We start from the raw sequence: 15,137 nt of genomic DNA, 5'->3' as shown, positions 1-15,137 counted from the left end.
ATCCGTACTCCTACGGGAGGGTGTATAGCCAGAAGGGGAGGGGCCTTACACTTTTAAGTGTAGTTCTTTGTGCGGCCTCCAGAGGCAGTAGCTATACACCCACTGTCTGGGTCTCCCAATTAGGAGCGAAAAAGAAATTAGCATTTGTATAGATAAGAGATTTATTTTTCATATTACCTTTTAAGTGATTATATTTGTAAAGTATTTCTATATTGAAGCACAAAACTAAACCAAAGTAATAAATGAAAACAAGTCCAAAAGAAGATTAAAAGCTGAATTTTATTGTTATCGTTAAAGAGCAAAGTACTGTAGTCGTGCACAAAAAAACCCACAAAACTATTTAGAAAAAAAAAAAAATTTTAGACAGATTTGGTTAACTTAAAGCAATCCAATTGGAACAGCCTTTGGAAGGACCCAGCTCAGCACCCAATGGAGTATCTCAGAAGTAACCCAATCTCCGGACAACAACATGTATGACAAACATCATAATACTAAGGGGACGGGGGGGAAATGGGAAAGTCACAACCCCACCCGAGGGGACCTAAATATTCTACTGTAACAGGGTGGATAGATGGGGTCAGCACTAGACTCCGTGCTCTGGATTCGGACAGGTAGTGGTTGCTTTGAAGGTTTATTAGCTTTGTGTGTCAATTGTATCAATGGCGTTTAGTCACTTGTTTCATCATGGAATTGCTCCACAGGTAGTAGAAAAATATAGAATATCTGTGTGCTACGCTGTCTAGGGGTTGGACAAGGTGATTACGGCATCTGGTTGCTCCGTTAGGTCTCCTGCCCTCCCATGAACACTTATTGCCCTCTCAGAGATCCCTTATGCCTTATAACAAAATTAAAGGGTTAAACAGACAAATGTAAACAAATACAGGGGGCAAGACGGTACACGGGAGCATGTGGCATATGAAAGCAGCCCTGGAAGGCGAGGGATGGACCTAGACCAACTTGTTTTTAGCAGCCATCTCAAATCATAGGATAGAAAGTGCCAAGTTCAGCAAAGGGCTGTACTCCCGAGAGGTCTGATCATCCCTCTTCTATATAACCAAATGCACCCGTTGACACTTTGCCCCTTCAGTGCCACAGGGGTTAATATGGCCATTGCATAAACTTGGAACCAGCTAAGCAAAAACCCCCCCAAACCCAAGCCAACCTCTCACCCCCTCAAGTCACAAGGGGGTTGTTGGGAGTAGGGCAACTGTACATTAGACACGCACACAAAGGGTAAGGAGGTCTGGAAAAGGGACTATAGGGGGCGGTTTAGGGCACAGACACGTGGTAAGGGCTGCCTGGAATGTGCTCATCTCCCCACTTGACCACCAAGATGTAATCGCCCTTGTCCTTCAGGAGGTACGTGACGTTGTACAGCCGGTTTCCAAGATGCTTCACTACAATTTCTTCGCATGGGGTTTTTGGTCCATGAACCCCAACGAGCAGCATATTATTACCTGGTGGAACAAACATTTCCAGTTATGAGACAGTCAGAATTTCTTCTCTTTACAATCTAGGATATTTATGAAGTGAATAACCTAAATCCCAGAAAGGCTGCAGCAAACCAAAGCAGACAACCCCCAAGATCACTAGAATGGGGTCCTACTGACCCAATTCTGCCAATGTATGGAGCAGCATAGTTGAGCATCCACCAAGATGCCTTCCATTCATGGTGAATGATACTGATGGAGAAAGCAAAGTTGAGGGCTTCGATACCTCTGGCATTCATCGATTTAGGCTCAACCATGTTGCTCTCTTCATTTCCATAGGTTTTGGGGGCTGTAATTTAACTTTACTAGAAGTTCATTTTACCACGTTTTGTCCTGTCCCTGCACTGTCGGGAACTCACCAGCTTTGCTGCAATCTACTGTGAATGAATTCTTCTGTCCGACAAAAGCTTTGTTCAAACCAAGACCTTTGGCGACTACTTTGCTAGCATCTGACGACACTTTTGGAAGGGCTCCTTGCTGTGTAAAGGCTTCACTTTTTGTAACAGAATCTACAAACACCGACGATGACTCATGGAGACTGTGGCTCGTCACCAGGCGGGGCCCTAGAATAGAGAAAAGTCCCAAGATATGGATTATGTCTGCAAGCAACATGTCATCATACACGGAATGGTTTACACCAAGTTATCCAAAGGTTTCCAAATATGGCCAAACACTAGACATGCCCAAATTCTGAGGTCTAAACAAGAGTGATCCATGTAGGGAGAGAGGGAGCAGACATACCAGTAACTTTGGCTTTGAAGGGACTTCCGACAATATGATAAGGTCCACCGTATTTTATAGAGATCAGGTAGCTACCAGGAGCCATTGGTGTGTAGGTGACTTTGTAGCCCTCTGCACACTCCTGGCAGTCCATTTTGACCTTGGATGGTCCATCAATAGTCACCGTCAGCGCTCCAGCACCGGCATTTGTGGTGTTCACAATAAACTCTGCAGCATTTCCTGAAAAGGAAGAAGGGATGAACGAATGAGAACGAATTTTTGAATTATAAGACGCACTTTTCCTTCCAAATATTTGTGAGGCAAAGGGGTGCGTCTTCTAATCAGAATGTATCTTACCAGGCAGGTGGTGAGGGTGGGGGTCACAAGAGATTGTGGGTCACAGGCACACTGCAAGTGGTGCGGACCCACCATTCCGAAAATCTAGACGGTGAGGGCTTCAAATAAATGGCGCTTTGTGTCGTCACATGTGCAGCTTGAGCTCTCGGCTCAAGATCTCATCTGCGAACACCTCCGGCCCATTGATCTCCCTACAGCAGACTTGAGGAAAATGGCACCCGATGGTGGAGAGGGCGCAGACAAGATATCGGCTTGTTATTGAGCCCGCAGCTCAATCTGCGCCCGTGACGACTCCAGATGCCATTTCTTTGAAGCTCACACCGCCAACAGTTTCTGGATGTTCCACCTGCCTCTCAGTGCCTGCCGCGGGCATCTGGGACACCTGCCGCATCGCCCGCAGCATTGCCCTACTCCACCACTGCTGCCCCCCCCCCCCCAGTAAGACACCACCAGATACGACTGACCCCATCTTTTTTTCCTCTAAATTTGGGGTGCATCTTATAAAACGAAAAGTACGACCTAAGCCTTACCAGTGGTGCCACCTTCCAATCCAGGTCCATATGCAGACACCATTCCTGGGTCTCCCGCTTGCCCTGGCTCTCCCACCCGAATTTTAAACGGACTGCCAGGAATATGGGAACCATTGAACTTAACATCAACAAGATACAAGCCGTTCTCGCGAGGAATGAAGCGTACAGCATATTTATCTGCAAGAAAACTCAAGTCTTATACATCATTTATGATAAGCACACCGGTGACTATTGTAGGATGCAGAAATTTTATTTTTTTCTTAAAAAAAAAAAATTACAGCATTGACTGCATTATGTCCCAGGCCCCGTAAACAAGTCTTACAGCAACGTGTAACAAAAATGGGGCATTACATTCGTGCCATTTCTTCATGCTCACCTTCATCAATCTCGGACACATAGCACTCCTCCAATGCCCCTGAAGGGCTGTGCACTTTGGCATCTAGAGCTCCTTTGGCACCATTAAGACTTACGGCAAAAGATGCCGGCTGGTTGACCTTTAACCCTGACTCCTAAAAGCACATCAAATGGTTTAGAAACATTGCAAATAGACATTTCCCTTTAAAATGTCAATCTCCATGCTGATCAGTCACAGGCTTTTAATACCTACCTGTCCTGCACCGGTTTAGTGAGGGAGAGGACGCTTGTGAAGGAGAACCTGGCAGTGGTCTACCGTTGTGCAAAGGAGGACAGAAGAATAAACAGTCTACAGGCCAAGGACTAGGGGAGATGATTGATTTAATCAGGTCAGTACCTCCTCTATTGTGGCTTTCCACCAGCACTAAAGAGGTTTTTGACAGTCGTCAAGTGCAGGTATTCGAGCGTGACATCTTTTTACGAGGGGCCCAGTCAACCATGCGGATACACTGCAGGTAGCCGATGGAATGGTTTACAGAAAAGTGGTGAAAAGAAAGAAAGAGGGGAGAAAAAGCAGCCTGAAGAGAAGCAAGACCCTGAATATGCCCAGTATGGAGCCTTCAGACATGACAGTAAGCCAAAGCCATGGTTCAGGTTCAATTTCCTCTCCCTCTTTAAACACTGGCAGGTTTGGGTCAAGATTCCTGTTAAAAGCCTTTAAGAAAGACACGAGAAAAACACATGAGATCCTCCTGAGTCAGCTGGGAATCTGCTGTAGGAAGGGGGGAGTAGCGGGGGCTTAATTAGGATTTGAGGATGCAGAAGGGTAACAGTGTCCTGCAGATGGCAGCACTTACTAAGTGAATGGATGATCATGGGCAGTCAAACTAAACGTAACCAAAGTCAATGCCAAAGCAAACCGATTTCTTCACTTCAGCACTGAGGTGGTCCGGGAATATAAGAGGGATATTGGCAGCTGCTCAGGAAACAGATTCTCTGCCCAAACAGTACGGGCTAAGGTTTTTCCCAGTGCCTCACCTGAAGACTAGAAACAGTGAGTCTGCGAGCGTCGTCGGATGGAGAACCCACGGGGACAATGAATGGACTGTCCGGGATGTGCTCATCATTGAACTTGACGGAAACTTCATAATCACCTACAAAGAACAAAAACATTATTTAGTAGGACGTACCAACGACTTGTCCCAGTAAAAAAAAAAAAAAAAAAAAAAAAAAAAAAATAAAAAAGGGATTGGAATGAATGAAATGGTTGCAAGTCAAGTCTACATAACTACATTACCCCCATTACCTTTATGCAACCATTTTATTACCCTGGCACCAATCCTCAGCTGAAGAGTCAGACAATCCCCCCGGACCACCTTTCCCCATACCACCACACCATTGATTTGAGAGTGCAGACTTACAAGTTATCTGTACAAGATATAACCTACCAGGCTCCTGGACGATGTAGGACACGCCACATGATCCATCTTTCCTATCTTCAAAAGCAATTTCTGCTTTGCTTGGTCCTTCTACTGCGATGGACAGACCCCCAGCGCCAGCTTCTCTTGTCCAGATACTAAACTCAGCTGAAATTAGATTTAAAAAAAAAAAAGTCCTAAGTATTCACTTGGAAAATTACAGCATTTTCCAGATTGTAAGACACTTTCCCCAAAACTGGGGGTACAAATGGGAGTGCGTTATACAATGCGCTTACTGGGGCGGCGGTGGTAAATTGGGGTCATAGGAGGGTCAGCGATACAGTGTTACTGCAGTGTCGTGGCAGTGGTGGGTGCATTGAGCTGACGGCAGGCTCTATTGAATAGCCTGCGGTTGACGCAATGGACTTCAAGAAAATGGCTGTCGATACCATTCTGTGCGCACACCGCTTCAGCCACCATTTTTTTGAAGGCCATCGAGTAGACTTCGGGCGATTCAATGGAGTCCGCAGTCAGATCAGGCACCAACTGCCGTGACATCCTGTCTCGTCACCCCACTGAGTCCTCCTCTGCAGTGACAACCCTGTAGCACGACCGGCAGATCAATAGCACCACCCGCCGCCATGACACCCCCAAGCCCGCAGTATCGCTGACCCTCCTGAGATACAACACCCCCTCTTAGCCAGCAGGATCGCTGACCCTGCTTCCTGTGACCTTCCCGAGCTGCTCCACCACTTCAGCCCCTGCTGAGCATTAGGATTAAGACGCACTAGGATTATAAAATGGACATTTTAACAAAAGATTTTTTCCTATTTTCCCTCCTCTGAATTTGAGGTGCATCTTATAATCTGGGGCATCTTTATAAAACTGAAAAATATGTTAAATTGCTAATACGATATATGGCCATTGGCATCACAAGTATAGCCAAAGCGACTGGCCCCAAGAACAAGCCTACAGTGACCATCTTTGCTGATTTACACACTATGTCCCCTGAAGTTGTCAGGGCACCGTACCTGGAGTTCCAACTTCTGCCCTCTCCAAGCCTGGACCTCCAGCCCGAACTTTATGTGCACCACCTTCACCCAGGGGTCCTACGGTAAACTGGAACGGACTCCCTGGAACGTGCTGCCCCTTGTACTTGACGCTGACCGTGTGGACGCCCATCTCGGTAGGGACAAATCTGATGCAGTAAGTGTTGTTCTCTCCTTCCATGATTTCTGCGTCGTGACTCTTACCAGTTGGACTTGTGACCTGAGCGGTCATGTCATGGATGCTGATTTCTGTGAAGTAGGAACAGCATTTAATTGAATATTTAAAAGCATTTAGGAGATTAATTGCATATCCGGGATCCTACAAGATTGTTGGCTGCTGCATCCGGATAAGTGACTGGAGAGACTTGCGTATAGTCCACTCTCCAGTTACTCTTGGGGATCCAAAAAAAACGGGCCTTAGACAAGTGGGACCAACATCTGGACACAAGAAACTCCATAAAATGGTTTAAGTATAAGGTGCAGCATCCACAATTTAAGTCAACATGCTTAAACCGCTACTAAACAGGTCTCTTAAAGGGCAACTCATTGAAAACCATCTGATCGGCGGGCAGTTATGGAGCAGGAGGCGCTGAGCAGATCTTAATTTTTGTGAAAACCCAGTAAAATTTTAATTTTTTTCCTTGAAATTTGTTTTTATGGTTATCCAGTGGGCAGTCCCATCAGTGATTGACAGTCTTCCCTGTAAGACTGTGCGCACAGAGATAGAAGTCGTCCATCACCAAGTAGGACCGCCCACCGGACTACCAGGGATTTAAGTGAATAAGATACAAGTTACGCTGAATCTTTTCCAACAAAACCGAATTATATGATGCTGTTCACAGATCAGACTACATGTCCTAGGTGACCAGGTCCCTTTACCGATGCCATACTTACCAGGTATTTTCAGGCTAAGATCACACTGGCTTCCGATATTGGCCACAGAGGGCGCAGTTCTTCTACGTGTGATGCTCTCCTTTAATCTTCCTTCACCTGTGACTTTGACAGAGAATGGACTGCCTACAGAAAATAATGGGAGCGCATTATACGCACATCAGTTTTTATAAATCCAGTCAATCCACTAAAGGAGTGCTACAGTTAATCCTCAAAAAGGGGCGTGGTAAAAAAAATAAAAAAAATTGTAGCAAAAGGAGACATTGAGGTCACAGGCTAAAAGTCTACAATTTTCACTTTATAGCAGGAGATACCTGGCACATGCTGGTCAGCAAACTTTATGTTTATGATATAGTTTCCAGGCTCTGTTGGGCAGTACGTCACTTTGCATGTACCATCTTCTAAGTCTTCTGTGTTGATATCCACTTTACTGGGGCCCTCAATGGAGAGGCTAAGACCTCCATAACCTGAAAAGTTGACAAGTAGGACATTTTTAGCGTTTTTAGCTTTAAAAAGTAGATTAGAAACTGGCAGGGAACCCACTTAACCTAAAATCTTAAAGACATCTTACCCGCTTCTCTAGTGTCAATAATGAACTCCGCCGGCTCAAACGTCTTTCCTTCAGTCAGGCCCTGGCCAGAGACTATCACACGACTTGCGTCACCAATCTCTGACTGGCTGATCATTACGGTGATTGGACTGTTGGGAATGTGTTGGCCGTTTTTCTTGATGCTAACAATATGTTCTCCAGTCTCCTTTGGCACGAAAGATATACCTACAAATAAAAGGAAAGCCGCCATTACAATCTAGAACCATAAGTTAAAACAAGAATAAAACAGGTTATAGACTTGCCTATATGTCCATTACGGAGCCTCTTGAGAAGACATGGCTCTTCCCTTCCAGAAGGAGAGGTCACAGTAGCGGTCAATACTGTGAGATCAGTCTCGGTGATGTTGAGTGGTATATCCGCAGCAGAACCAACTTTCAGCTGAGACATGCGCATAGTGTCGTCCCCTATAGGATAATTAGAATCATTACAAACCCATATTTTAAGTTAAAATTATACAGTTAACATGGACAACCCAAATGGACAACCCAAATGGACAACCCAAATGGACAACCCAAATGGACAACCCAAATGGACAACCCAAATGGACAACCCAAATGGACAACCCACTAACCTGTGATTTTAGAAACAAAAGGACTGCCGGGGATGTGTTTGTTATTGTATTTAACCAGGATGTTGTAATCTCCGGGAAGGACGGGAAGGTAAGACACGGTGCATGTGCCATCCTGGTTGTCTGTGCAGCTAATCTCCGCTTTGGAAGGACCTTCAATAGCCAGTGACAAACCACCTGTGTGCAAATAAAAATATTAAACATATCAAGCCTTTATGTAAAGGATGAGAAGGGTTGCTATAATCACCCCTTGGTGCTCACCTTCACCGGCATCTTTGGTGTTCACGGTGAACACTGCAGGCTTATTTACGGTGCCGTGAATCAATCCTGGGCCGTAGGCTGTAACATGGCCACTGTTCACATAATCCACATAGAACTGCAGGGGGCTTCCTAAAAATTAAATGGGTTCAAGAGAAGAAAAAAAAAAAATCAGGTCATTGTTTAATTGTAGCAGGTCATCTCCATGGCTCAATCTTAGGTTTCCTCTGGACATTCAGATTTCTTAACACTTGTAAGACATTCTGCTTTGTGTTCACAACCTAAATCCTCTAAGGCAACAGCGATTTCTAAAACACTGCGGAATGTGATGGCGCTATATAAGCCAACAATTTATAAGGAAAAATTTAAAAGGATAGTTCAAGATTAGAACATTACAGCCTTCCTCCATAAAAAGTCAGTCTCGTCTACAGGTTGTCTGGTATTGCAAACAGCTTCATTGAAGTAGTGCAAAACTGCAATATGAGAACCTGTAGACCAGGGTTGCTTTTTTTTTGGGAGGCGGTCATGTTTTTCAGACGAGCTTATAAGATTACGAGAAACAGTTTCTTTAAGATCGCACCACGCAAGCAGTCAATGTTAATGAGCCACAGAAGACAATGCAAAAAGTCTTCAAATTGGGCTTGTTGGGTCCAGCAATGAAGTCCTACCTGGAATGTGGATGCCATCATATTTGATGTCCATCTCATGAAGTCCAGCTTCTGTAGGGGCGTATCTGACAGTGACCGTTCCATCTTTGTTATCGGTGATGTCGGGTTTGGCCACTTTCCCAGAAGGCATACGGACTTCTCCTACATTAAAAACATTGAAGTGTCAAAAAAATTTACTGAATGAAACTAAGGGATATGGAAATTAAGCCAGGAGACCAAGAAAAAGAAAAAAGTGCAAGAAGCCAGGGATGCGGCAAATGTTTATACCAGTGATCTCTCCTTTTTTGATTGTGAAGGGAATAACCAAGTCAAATGGTCTCAAGCCAGCAACATCCAGTCCATTCACTCCCATCACAGGGCGATCTGTAGCCTAAAACAGGAAAATTCATACATGATCGAAAATTTACTAAATGAAGAGTATGAATAGGAAAATATGGAGAGCGATGAGGCAAAAAAAAAAAAAAAAAAAAAAAAAAAAAAAGATTCTTAAACTCCATTGCAAGTTCATCAAACTCAAGGAACAGTTAAATTGACAACTTTGTCACTGCAGATAGTGTACAAAATATAAAATGAAAAATAACGCAAGTCTGCAAAAAAAATAACGCAAGTCTGCAAAAAAATAACGCAAGTCTGCAAAAAGAAGGGAATTTTGTTTACTTACCGTAAATTCCTTTTCTTCTAGCTCCAATTGGGAGACCCAGACAATTGGGTGTATAGCTATTGCCTCCGGAGGCCACACAAAGTATTACACTTAAAAGTGTAAGGCCCCTCCCCTTCTGGCTATACACCCCCAGTGGGATCACTGGCTCACCAGTTTTAGTGCCAAAGCAAGAAGGAGGAAAGCCAATAACTGGTTTAAAGACCAATTCAATCCGAGGAAACATCGGAGAACTGAACCATACCACATGAACAACATGTGTACCCGAAAAAACAGAAAAACCCCCGAGAAAACAGGGCGGGTGCTGGGTCTCCCAATTGGAGCTAGAAGAAAAGGAATTTACGGTAAGTAAACAAAATTCCCTTCTTTTTCGCTCCTAATTGGGAGACCCAGACAATTGGGACGTCCAAAAGCAGTCCCTGGGTGGGTAAAAGAATACCTCGTGATAGGGCCGTCAAACAGCCCTTTCCTACAGGTGGGCAATCGCCGCCTGAAGGACTTATCTACCTAGGCTGGCGTCTGCCGAAGCGTAGGTATGCACCTGAAAATGCTTGGTAAAAGTATGCAGACTCAATCAGGTAGGTGCCTGACACACCTGCTGAGCCGTAGCCTGGTGCCGTAATGCCCAGGATGCACCCACGGCTCTGGTAGAATGGGCCTTCAGCCTTGAGAGAACCAGAAGCCCAGTAGAACTGTAGGTTTCAAGAATTGGTTCCTCGATCCCCCGAGCCAGGGTGGATTCAGAAGCTTGCGACTGTTTACGCCGACCAGCGACAAGGACAAAGAGTGCATCCGGGTGGCGCAGGAGCGCCATGCGGGAAGTAGAACCTGAGTGCTCTCACCAGAACCAACAGATGCAAATCCTTCTGAAATTGATGGACTGGACGAGGACACAAAGAAGGTGAGGTGATATCCTGATTGATATGAAAGTGGGATACCACCTTAGGGAGAAATTCCGGAATCGGACGCAGAACTACCCTGTCCTGGTGAAGGACCAGGAAGGGAGATTTGTATGAGAGCGTTGCTAGCTCGGAAACTCTCCTAAGAGACGAGACCGTTACTAGAAGGCCACTTCCCGAGAAAAGCGGGAAGGGAGACATCCTTCAAAGGCTCGAAAGGCGGCATCTGGAGAGCAATTAGAACCTTGTTCAGATCCCAGGGCTCTAACGGCCGCCTGTACGGAGTGCTGAGAAGACAAACTCCCCGTAGGAACGTGCGTACCTGAGGAAGTCGTTTCTGAAAAAATACAGATAGCGCTGAGACTTGTCCCTAAAGGGAACTGAGCGACAACCCTTTTTCCAACCTAGATTGCAGGAAGGAAGGAAACAGACGATGCAACCGGCCAGGGAGAAACACCCTGCGCCGAGCACCGAGATAAGAATATCTTCCACGTCCTGTGGTCAATCTTGGCGGACGTTGGTATGCTAGCCTGTCTCATGGTGGCAACCACGTCCTGAGGTAATCCTGACGACACTAGGTTCCAGGACTCAAAGCCACACCATCAGGTTGAGGGCCGTAGAATTCAAATGGAAGAATGGCCCTTGAGACAGCCAGTCTGATTGGTCTGGTAGTGCCCCCGGTTAGCCTACCGTGAGGCACCACAGAACCGGGAACCACAACATCCTCGGCCAATCTGTAGCGACGAGGATGGCGCGGCCGCAGTCGGTCCTGATCTAACGCAGCACTCTGGGCAACAATGCCAGAGGTGGCACATAAGGTAGCTGGAACTGCGACCAATGCTGAACTAAGGCGTCTGCCGCCAGAGCTCGATGATTGTGAAACCGTGCTATGAAGCTGGCACATTGTTGTTGTGCCGTGACGCCATTAGATCGACGTCCGGCCTCTGTCAGCGGCGCCAGATCTCCTGAAACCCGTCCGGGTGAAGAGACCATACCCTTTCGGCCACACCCCGGCGACTTAGGAAGTCAGCTTCCTAGTTTTCCACGCCTGGGATGTGAACTGTGGATATGGTGGATGCCGTGTCTTCCACCCACATCAGAACCTGCCGGACTTCCTGGAAGGCTTGCCGGTTGCGCGTTCTTCCTTGGTGGTTGATGTATGCCACCGCTGTGGAGTTGTCCGACTGAAGTCGGATTTGCTTGCTTTCCAGCTGCTGTTGGAAGGTTTGTAGGGCAAGATACACTGCTCTGTGTTCAAGAACATTGATCTGAAGGGTGGACTCTTGCTGAGTCCACGTACCCTGAGCGCTGTGGTGGAGAAAAACTGCTCCCCACCCTGATAGACTCGCGTCTGTCGTAACTATCGCCCAGGATGGGGATAGGAAGGACCTTCTTTTTGACCATGAGGTGGGAAGAAGCCACCACCGTAGAGATTCCTTGGCCGCCTGAGAAAGAAAGACGACTCTGTTGAGGGAGGTCGACTCCCCGTCCCATTGGCGGAGAATGTCGCATTGTAGTGGACGCAGATGAAACTGCGCGAAAAGAACTGCCTCCATTGCTACCATCTTACGTAGGAAGTGCATGAGGCGTCTTAATGTGTGCGACTGGTTCTTAAAGAAGAGATTGCAGCCCGTAGTGAATGCTGTTTGTCTAGCGGAAGCTTCACTATCGCTGAGAGAGTATGAAACTCCATGCCTAGATATGTTAGCGATAGGGTCGGGGTCGGATCTGACTTTAAAAAGTTGATGATCCACCCAAAACTCTAGAGAGTCTCCAGCGCAACGTTCGGGCAGTGTCGGCATGTTTCCTAAGAGAGTGCCTTGACAAGTAGATCGTCTAAATATGGGATCACAGAGTGACCCTGAGAGTGCAGGACTGTGACTACTGCTGCCCTGACCTTGGCGAAGACCAGTGGGACTGTCGCTAGCCGGAAGGTAGAGCTACGAACAGAAGGTGTTCGTCTCCTATAACGAAGCGTAGAAACGCTAGTGCTCTGGATCAAATCGGCACGTGTGGATAAGCATCCTTGATGCCTAATGATGCTAGGAAATCTCCTTGGGACATTGAGGCGATGACATGGCGGAGGGATTCCATCCGGAACCGCCTGGTGTCCACGAGCTTGCTGAGCAGTTTTAGATCCAGAACGGGACGGAACGGCCCGTTCTTATAGGCACCGCAAATAATTTGGGGTAAAAACCGTGACCTTGTTCCTGAAGAGGAACGGGGGTCATCACTCTTTCTGCCTATAGAGTGCACCCTGTTTGCAGAAGAGCAGCGGCTCGGCCGGGAGGTGGAGAAGTTCTGAAGAATCGAGTTGGAGGACGAGAAGTGAGCTCTATCCTGTACCCGTGAGACAGAATGTCTCACACCCAACGGTCATTGACCTATGGCAGCTAAATATCGCCAAGGCGGGAGAGCCTGCTACCGACCGAGGATGCGGAGAGAGGAGGCCGCAAGTCATGAGGAAGCCGCCTTGGAAGCGGGTTTTCAGACTGTCTCTTTTTTGGGCGTGACTGAGCCCGCCAAGAATCTGAGCTCCTCTGATCCTTTTGAGTCCACATTGGACGAGGAAAAATGGGACCTGCCCGAGCCTCGAAAAGACCGAAACCCCGACTGCCTCCTGCTCTGTTGGGGTTTGTTGTGTCCGGGCTGAGGAAAGGATGAATCCTTACCCCTGGACTGTTTAATGGTTACATCCAAACGCTCACCAAACAGTCGGTCAGCAGAAAAAGGCAACTGGTTAAGCACCCTTTTTTGGAAGCAGAATCTGCCTTCCATTCACTTAACGAGCAGACCAGGCTCTGCTTAAAAACACGGAGTAGCGGAGGCTACTGCCGCACGGTTCGCAGAGTCTAGGGCAACCTGAATCGCGTAAGAAACAAATGCAGACATTTGAGAGGTTAAGGATGCCACCTGCGGCACAGATGTACGTGTAACCGTGTCAATCTGTGTAAGACAAGCTGAAATAGCTTGGAGTGCCCCAAGGGTGAGAATGCTGGAGCCAACGGTGCGCCGACAGCCTCATAGATGGATTTAGACCAGAGAACCATCTGTCTGTCAGTGGCATCTTTAAGTGCAGCTCCATCTCCCACTGCAACTATGGATCTAGCTACAAGCCTGGAGATTGGAGGATGCCGCTTGGGACACTGGGTCCAGTCCTTGACCACGTCAGGGGGCAGGGATAACGTGTATCCTAAGCCGTTTGGAGAAGCGCATATCTGGATAAGAGTGGTGTTCCTGGACTGCCTCTCTGAAGGCAGAGTGGTCCAGAAAAATACGTGAAGCTGACTCCTCCACTGGAGGAGCTGGGTGAGAAATAACCAACATTCTATTGATGGACGCTATAAGATTATTCACTATGGCGTCACCATTAGGTGTATCCAGATTGAGAGCGGTCTCAGGATCAGAATCCTGAGCCGCTACTTCCGCCTCATTACACAGAGAGTCCTTCTGCTAGGACCCTGATGAAACCGAGGGCCGCTCATAGTGAGCCCGCTTAGGCTGTCTGGGACTGACGTCTGTGCAGAGCCGTGACTCTGGGATGCGTGTGACATTCCCGGAGCTGTTAGTTGTTCACACTGAGGGGGGCCATGGATTAATGATTCAACAGTGCCCATGTTGTGAGAGACATGTCCGGACTGCTAGGCTTCTAGTATCATAGCCATAGTCTCAGAAAATCTGTCAGTAAATACTGCAGACACCGTCCTCATCCTCTGGCCATTAGCAGAGACTCCGGCTGAGTTGGATACAATGGGGGTCTATGTAACCTGCCGGCCGTATAGCCGTACATGCTGTACCGGCTGCATAGAAAAACATGTGGTTCTGCACCTTTGTTTTACACAGAGAATATGCTGATAACTCCTCCGCATAATCCAGGAGGGTATATACAACGTGCGACCAAACAGTGCAATGTATATAGTACAAGCATATCTATAAGTGCACTTCTGCACTAGTGGGGTTAGCACCACAGGTGCTGCTTAACGCCTGTTGCAGCGATTGTGTGACTATCAGAATGCCAGGGTCTTCCACACTTGTCTCTGTATCGTACAGAAATTGACACTAATGGCTGCCGGCGTCCTGTGTAGAGAAGGAAGCCGTGGGCGTGCCTGAGAAAGTGCGGGAATCCGGTTTCACAGTGCACACAGTGAGAGGGGTGGAGTATGCAAAACATACTCCAGCTCTCAGCGCTGCTGTGCTATGCAGCGTCACGCCCCTACCCTGACTGTCAGGCCTGTGGGCGGTAACGAAGGGAGACTAGGCCCAGAAGCCGGGGACTCGAGTTAATAAGCGCGGCCGGCATATCAGTGCTGGCCGGCGCGGAAGTCCCCGGCGCACCACAAATCCCAGCGGCGCCTTAAATAAAAACGGCAGCGGCGGTTAGCGCGGTAGTCACCCAATACACTAACACACCCAGCAACGCTGTGGTGTGCGATGGCACTAGTGCGGACAGCGCCGCTGTCCCTGGCGCACTAACACACCCAGCAGTGCTGCCGTGTGTCTGCGCGGTCCCCACAGGGACACAGAGTACCTCCATGTAGCAGGGCCATGTCCCTGAAGATACTCCGCTCCATGTCCAGCAGATACCAGGGGCTGTGGATGGAGCACGGCCTCAGTGCCTGGAGACCGATAGAATCCCACTTCACCCAGAGCCCTGTAAAAAGGGATGG

General features: G+C 47.5%; 1 protein-coding gene across 4 annotated transcripts in view; it reads right to left on the bottom strand.

Moving 5' to 3' along the window:
- Positions 1-260: 260 nt before the first annotated feature.
- FLNA (filamin A) overlaps positions 261-15,137 on the bottom strand; it is a 139,464-nt gene continuing 124,587 nt past the window's right edge. For all 4 annotated transcript variants that reach the window (XM_075324200.1, XM_075324202.1, XM_075324201.1 and 1 more), the window contains 16 exons: positions 9,181-9,283; positions 8,914-9,054; positions 8,249-8,377; positions 7,991-8,164; positions 7,662-7,823; positions 7,381-7,584; positions 7,124-7,276; positions 6,813-6,935; positions 5,901-6,167; positions 4,900-5,037; positions 4,490-4,605; positions 3,474-3,606; positions 3,098-3,274; positions 2,232-2,450; positions 1,850-2,053; positions 261-1,457 (listed from right to left, as the gene is read on the bottom strand). In XM_075324200.1, the coding sequence (XP_075180315.1) occupies positions 1,270-1,457; positions 1,850-2,053; positions 2,232-2,450; positions 3,098-3,274; positions 3,474-3,606; positions 4,490-4,605; positions 4,900-5,037; positions 5,901-6,167; positions 6,813-6,935; positions 7,124-7,276; positions 7,381-7,584; positions 7,662-7,823; positions 7,991-8,164; positions 8,249-8,377; positions 8,914-9,054; positions 9,181-9,283 (2,631 nt within the window). In that variant the 3' untranslated portion in view covers positions 261-1,269. The remainder of the gene's footprint in view (positions 1,458-1,849; positions 2,054-2,231; positions 2,451-3,097; positions 3,275-3,473; positions 3,607-4,489; positions 4,606-4,899; positions 5,038-5,900; positions 6,168-6,812; positions 6,936-7,123; positions 7,277-7,380; positions 7,585-7,661; positions 7,824-7,990; positions 8,165-8,248; positions 8,378-8,913; positions 9,055-9,180; positions 9,284-15,137) is intronic.

This window comes from Anomaloglossus baeobatrachus, chromosome 9, assembly GCF_048569485.1.
Source record: "Anomaloglossus baeobatrachus isolate aAnoBae1 chromosome 9, aAnoBae1.hap1, whole genome shotgun sequence".
Taxonomy (NCBI): Eukaryota; Metazoa; Chordata; class Amphibia; order Anura; family Aromobatidae; genus Anomaloglossus; species Anomaloglossus baeobatrachus.
Note: the sequence above shows the minus strand (reverse complement) of the source record. Positions and strands in the feature narration are given on the sequence as shown.